We start from the raw sequence: 7,256 nt of genomic DNA, 5'->3' as shown, positions 1-7,256 counted from the left end.
TTTTTCCGTGGATTTGGGGTCCCCGCGGGCTCACCGCAGCCGCTCGGGGTAGAACAGCGCCACGTTCCAGGCCATGGCCCCGCCCCAGTCGTGGCCAACCAGGACAACCTGCGGGATTCCCTGCGGGAAGGGACCAATCCCAATCCCAGAATCCCCAAATTCCCAAACCCCAAAATCCTCAACATCCTCAAAATCCCAATTCCCAAACACCAAAATCCCAAATATCCCAGATCCCGAATTCCCAAACCCCAACCCCAAATGTCAAATCCCATATATTCCAAATCTAAAATCCCAACTTCCAAATCCCAAACCCCAAAATCCTCAACATCCTCAAAATCCCAAATCCCAAACCCCAAAATCCCAAAAATCCCAGATCCCGAATTCCCAAACCCCAACCCCAAATGTCAAATCCCATATATTCCAAATCTAAAATCCCAACTTCCAAATCCCAAACCCCAAAATCCTCAACATCCCAAAAATCCCAAATCCCAAACCCCAAAATCCCCAAATTCCCAAACCCCAAAATCCTCAACATCCCAAAAATCCCAAATCCCAAACCCCAAAATCCCCAAATATCCCAGATCCCGAATTCCCAAACCCCAACCCCAAATGCCAAACCCCAATCCCAAACCCCAAACCCCAAAAATTCCAAATCCCAAACCTCAGATCCTAAATCCCAAACCCCAAAAATCCCAAATCCCAAACCCCAAAATCCCCAAAAAAATCCCAGATCCCAAATTCCAAACGCCAATCCCAAAGCCCACACCCCAATCCAAAACCCCAAAAATCCCAAATCCCAAACCCCAAAAGCCCAAAAATCCCAGATCCCAAATTCCAAACGCCAATCCCAAAGCCCACACCCCAATCCAAAACCCCAAAAATCCCAAATCCCAAACCCCAAAAGCCCAAAAATCCCAGATCCCAAATTCCAAACGCCAATCCCAAAGCCCACACCCCAATCCAAAACCCCAAAAATCCCAAATCCCAAACCCCAAAAGCCCAAAAATCCCAGATCCCAAATTCCAAACGCCAATCCCAAAGCCCACACCCCAATCCAAAACCCCAAAAATCCCAAATCCCAAACCCCAAAAGCCCAAAAATCCCAGATCCCAAATTCCAAACGCCAATCCCAAAGCCCACACCCCAATCCAAAACCCCAAAAATCCCAAATCCCAAACCCCAAAAGCCCAAAAATCCCAGATCCCAAATTCCAAACGCCAATCCCAAAGCCCACACCCCAATCCAAAACCCCAAAAATCCCAAATCCCAAACCCCAAAAGCCCAAAAATCCCAGATCCCAAATTCCAAACGCCAATCCCAAAGCCCACACCCCAATCCAAAACCCCAAAAATCCCAAATCCCAAACCCCAAAAGCCCAAAAATCCCAGATCCCAAATTCCAAACGCCAATCCCAAAGCCCACACCCCAATCCAAAACCCCAAAAATCCCAAATCCCAAACCCCAAAAGCCCAAAAATCCCAGATCCCAAATTCCAAACGCCAATCCCAAAGCCCACACCCCAATCCAAAACCCCAAAAATCCCAAATCCCAAACCCCAAAAGCCCAAAAATCCCAGATCCCAAATTCCAAACGCCAATCCCAAAGCCCACACCCCAATCCAAAACCCCAAAAATCCCAAATCCCAAACCCCAAAAGCCCAAAAATCCCAGATCCCAAATTCCAAACGCCAATCCCAAAGCCCACACCCCAATCCAAAACCCCAAAAATCCCAAATCCCAAACCCCAAAAGCCCAAAAATCCCAGATCCCAAATTCCAAACGCCAATCCCAAAGCCCACACCCCAATCCAAAACCCCAAAAATCCCAAATCCCAAACCCCAAAAGCCCAAAAATCCCAGATCCCAAATTCCAAACGCCAATCCCAAAGCCCACACCCCAATCCAAAACCCCAAAAATCCCAAATCCCAAACCCCAAAAGCCCAAAAATCCCAGATCCCAAATTCCAAACGCCAATCCCAAAGCCCACACCCCAATCCAAAACCCCAAAAATCCCAAATCCCAAACCCCAAAAGCCCAAAAATCCCAGATCCCAAATTCCAAACGCCAATCCCAAAGCCCACACCCCAATCCAAAACCCCAAAAATCCCAAATCCCAAACCCCAAAAGCCCAAAAATCCCAGATCCCAAATTCCAAACGCCAATCCCAAAGCCCACACCCCAATCCAAAACCCCAAAAATCCCAAATCCCAAACCCCAAAAGCCCAAAAATCCCAGATCCCAAATTCCAAACGCCAATCCCAAAGCCCACACCCCAATCCAAAACCCCAAAAATCCCAAATCCCAAAAATCCCAAATCCCAAACCCCAAAATCCCAAAAATCCCAGATCCCGAATTCCCAAACCCCAACCCCAAATGTCAAACCCCAATCCCAAACCCCAAACCCCAAAAATTCCAAATCCCAAACCTCAGATCCTAAATCCCAAACCCCAAAAATCCCAAATCCCAAACCCCAAAATCCCCAAATTCCCAAACCCCAAAATCCTCAACATCCTCAAAATCCCAATTCCCAAACACCAAAATCCCAAATATCCCAGATCCCGAATTCCCAAACCCCAACCCCAAATGTCAAATCCCATATATTCCAAATCTAAAATCCCAACTTCCAAATCCCAAACCCCAAAATCCTCAACATCCCAAATCCCAAATCCCAAACCCCAAAAGCCCAAAAATCCCAGATCCCAAATTCCAAACGCCAATCCCAAAGCCCACACCCCAATCCAAAACCCCAAAAATCCCAAATCCCAAACCCCAAAATCCCAAAAATCCCAAACCCCAAAATCCTCAAAATCCTCAAAATCCCCACTTCCAAACCCCAAAATCCCCAAATTCCCAAACCCCAAATCCCAACTTCCAAACTCCAAAATCCCAAAAATCCCAAATCCCAAATTCCCAAACCCCAAATTCCAAATGCCATTCCCAAAGCCCAAACCCCAATCCCAAACCCCAAAATCCCAAAAATTCCAAATCCCAAATTCCCAAACCCCAAATTCCAAATGCCATTCCCAAAGCCCAAACCTCAATCCCAAATCCCAAACCTCAAATCCTAAATCCCAAATCCCGAATTCCCAAATCCCAACTTCCAAACCCCAAAATCCCAAAAATTCCAAATCCCAAATTCCCAAACCCCAAATTCCAAATGCCATTCCCAAAGCCCAAACCTCAATCCCAAATCCCAAACCTCAAATCCTAAATCCCAAATCCCGAATTCCCAAATCCCAACTTCCAAACCCCAAAATCCCAAAAATTCCAAATCCCAAATTCCCAAATCCCAAACCCCTATTCCCATTCCCCAAACCCCAAACCCCTCAAAATCCCAAATCCCAAATTCCCAAACCCCAACCCCAAATGTCAAATCCCACACTCCAAATCTAAAATCCCAAATTCCCGAACCCCAAACCCCAAATTCCAAACCCCTCAAAATCCCCACTTCCAAATCCCAAACCCCTAAATCCCAAACCCCAAAATCGCAAACTCCAAATCCCAACTTCCAAACCCCAAAATCCCAAAAATCCCAAATCCCAAATTCCCAAACCCCAAGCCCCAAATTCCAAACACCAATCCCAAAGCCCAAACCCCAAAAATTCGAAATCCCAAAACCCCAAATCCCAGACTCCAAATCCCAAAAACACCATACCCCAATTCCCATTCCCCAAACCCCTCAAAATCCCCACTTCCAAACCCCAAACCTCAAATCCCAAATCCCAAACCCCAAATTCCCAAATCCCAACCCCAAACCTCAAATCCCAAATCCCAAACCCCAAATTCCCAAATCCCAACCCCAAATCTCAAATCCCAAATTCCCAAATCCCAATTTCCAAACGCCATTCCCAAAGCCCAAACCCCAATCCCAAACCCCAAATCCCAAAAATTCCAAATCCCAAACCCCAAATCCCAGACTCCAAAACCCAAAACCACCAAACCCCAAATTCCCAAATCCCAAAAAACCCAAACCCAAAATCCCATTCTCCAAACCCCAAAACCCTCAAAATCCTCAAAATCCCAAATCCCAAAGCTCAACCCCCTCAAAATCCTCACTTCCAAACCCCAAACCTCAGATCCTAAATCCCAAACCCCAAATTCCCAAATCCCAACCCCAAATCTCAAATCCCACACTCCAAATCTAAAATCCCAACTTCCAAACCCCAAAATCCCAAACCCTAAAATCCCAAACCCCAAATTCCCAAACCCCAAATCCCAATTCCAAATCCCAACTTCCAAACCTCGAAATCCCAAAAATCCCAAATCCCAAATCCCAAACCCCAATCCCAAACCCCAAACCCCAAATTCCCAAATCCCAAAAAACCCAAACCTCAAAGGCATTCTCCAAACCCCAAAACCCCAACTTCCAAATCCCAAACCCCAAATCCCAAACCCCAAACCCCCAAAACCCCAAAATCCCAAACCCCAAATCCTCACCAGTTTATCCAGAAAAGTGATGAAATCCTGGAAAATGGACGGGATCGGGATCAGATCGGGATCGGGATTAGGGGGATCGGGATCAGCGGGATCAGATCCCCTCAGGATCGGGATTAGCAGGGTCAGGATCAGCAGGACTGGGGTCAGTGGGGTCGGGATCAGGTTGGGATCAGGATTGGGATTGGGAATGGGATCGGGATTGGGATTGGTGGGATCGGGATCAGATTGGGATCGGGATCAGATTGGGATCGGGATCAGATTGGGATCGGGATCAGCGGGATTGGGGTCAGATCCCATCGGGATTGGGATCTGTGGAATTGTGATTAGCGGGATCATCGGGATCAGATCCCATCAGGATCAGCGGGATTGGGATCAGTGGGATCAGGAACACTGGGATCAGGATCAGATCCCATCTGGATCAGCGGGATCGAGATCAGATCCCATTGGGATCGGGATCACTGGCATCGGGATCAGATCCCATCACAATCACTGGGATTGGGATCAGATCCCGTCAGGATCATTAGGCATCCCATCCCAAAATTCCCAGCCCATCCCAGAATTCCCAGCCTATCCCAGAACTCCTGACCTCCTCCCGCTATTCCCGTTATTCCCGTTATTCCCGTTAGTTATTTCCATTATTCCCGTAATTCCCGTTCGTTATTCCCGCTATCCCTGTTAGTTATTCCCGTTCATTATTCCTGTTCGTTATTACCGTTAATTATTCCCGCTATTCCCGTTAGTTATTCCTGTTAATTATTCCTGCTATTCCCGCTATTCCCATTAGTCATTCCCATTAGTCATTCCTGATAATTATTCCCGCTCTTCCCATTAATTAGTTATTCCCGCTATTCCGGTTAGTTATTCCTGTTAATTATTCTCGCTATTCCCGTAATTCCCATTAGTTATTCCCGTTAATTATTCCCACTATTCCCGTTCGTTATTCCCGTAATTCCCACAATTCCTGTTATTTATTCCTGTAATTCCCGTTATTCCCGTTAGTTATTCCCGTTATTCATTCCCATTAATTATTCCCGCTATTCCCGTTAATTGTTCCCACTATTCCCGTTAGTTACTCCTGTTAATTATTCCCGCTATTCCCGTTAATTGTTCCCACTATTCCCGTTAGTTATTCCCATTATTCATTCCCACTAATTATTCCCGCTATTCTCATTAGTTATTTCCTCTATTCCCGTTATTCCCGTTAGTTATTCCCATTATTCATTCCCACTATTCCCATTATTCATTCCCTCTAATTATTCCCGCTATTCTCATTAGTTATTTCCTCTATTCCCGTTATTCCCGTTAGTTATTCCCATTATTCATTCCCACTATTCCCATTATTCATTCCCACTAATTATTCCCGCTATTCTCATTAGTTATTTCCACTATTCCCGTTATTCCCGTTAGTTATTCCCGTTAGTTATTCCCGTTATGCCCGTTATTCATTCCCTTTAATTATTCCCACTATTCCCATTAATTATTCCCGCTATTCCCGTTAGTTATTCCCGTTTTCCCGCTATCCCTGTTAGTTATTCCCGTTCATTATTCCTGTTCGTTATTACCGTTAATTATTTCCGCTATTCCCGTTAGTTATTCCTGTTAATTATTCCCGCTATTCCCATTAGTTATTCCTGCTATTCCCATTAATTATTCCCGCTATTCCCGTTAGTTATTTCCGCTATTCCCGTTAGTTATTCCTGTTAATTAATCCCGCTATTCCCATTATTCATTCCCATTAATTATTCCCGCTATTCCCATTAATTATTCCCGCTATTCCCGTTAGTTACTCCCACTATTCCCGTTAATTATTCCTGTTAATTATTCCCATTAGTCATTCCCGCCATTCCTGTTAATTATTCCTGTTAATTATTCCTGTTAATTACTCCCATTAGTCATTCCCGCTATTCCCGTTAGTTATTCCCGTTATGCCCATTATTCATTCCCATTAATTATTCCCGCTATTACCGTTAGTTACTCCTGTTAATTATTCCCGCTATTCCCGCTATTCCCATTATTCCCATTATTCATTCCCATTAATTATTCCCGCTATTCCCATTAATTATTCCTGCTATTCCCGTTAGTTATTCCCGTTATGCTCGTTATTCATTCCCATTAATTATTCCCGCTATTCCCATTAATTATTCCCGCTATTCCCGTTAGCTATTCACGCTATTCCCGTTATTCATTCCCGCTATTCCCATTTATTATTCCCGCAATTCCCGTTAGTTATTCCCGCAATTCCCGTTAGTCATTCCCGCTATTCCCATTTATTATTCCCGCAATTCCCGTTATTCATTCCCGCAATTCCCGTTATTCATTCCCGTTAATTATTCCCGCTATTCCCACTATTCCCACTATTATTAGTTATTCCTGTTAATTATTCCCATCATTCCCACTATTCCCATTATTCCCGTTAGTTATTCCTGCTGTTCCTGTTAGTTATTCCTGTTAATTATTCCTGCTATTCCTGTTTTTCCCGTTATTCATTCCCTTTAATTACTCCCGCTATTCCCGTTAGTTATTCCCATTATTCATTCCCGCTATTCCCATTATTCATTCCCGTTATTCCCGTTAGTTATTCCTGTTAATTACTCCCGTTAGTTATTCCCGTTAGTTATTCCCGTTATTCATTCCCGCTATTCCCATTATTCATTCCTGTTATTCCCGTTAGTTATTCCCATTATTCCCGTTAGTCATTCCCGTTAGTTACTCCCGCTATTCCCGTTAATTATTCCTGTTAATTACTCCCATTAGTCATTCCCGTTAGTTATTCCCGTTAATTATTCCTGTTAATTACTCCCATTAGTCATTCCCGTTAGT

General features: G+C 44.5%; 1 protein-coding gene across 1 annotated transcript in view; it reads right to left on the bottom strand.

Annotated features, from left to right (window-relative positions):
- Positions 1-21: 21 nt before the first annotated feature.
- The window catches only part of EPHX2 (epoxide hydrolase 2), a gene marked incomplete at its 5' end in the record, with an annotated part of 22,990 nt that continues 15,755 nt past the window's right edge, over positions 22-7,256 (bottom strand). Inside the window, 2 exons of the mRNA XM_041420844.1 lie at positions 22-120; positions 4,437-4,463. Coding sequence (XP_041276778.1) covers positions 31-120; positions 4,437-4,463 — 117 coding nt within the window. The remainder of the gene's footprint in view (positions 121-4,436; positions 4,464-7,256) is intronic.

This window comes from Onychostruthus taczanowskii, unplaced genomic scaffold (assembly GCF_017590055.1).
Source record: "Onychostruthus taczanowskii isolate IOZ18803 unplaced genomic scaffold, ASM1759005v1 scaffold663, whole genome shotgun sequence".
NCBI classification, from domain to species: domain Eukaryota; kingdom Metazoa; phylum Chordata; class Aves; order Passeriformes; family Passeridae; genus Onychostruthus; species Onychostruthus taczanowskii.
Note: the sequence above shows the minus strand (reverse complement) of the source record. Positions and strands in the feature narration are given on the sequence as shown.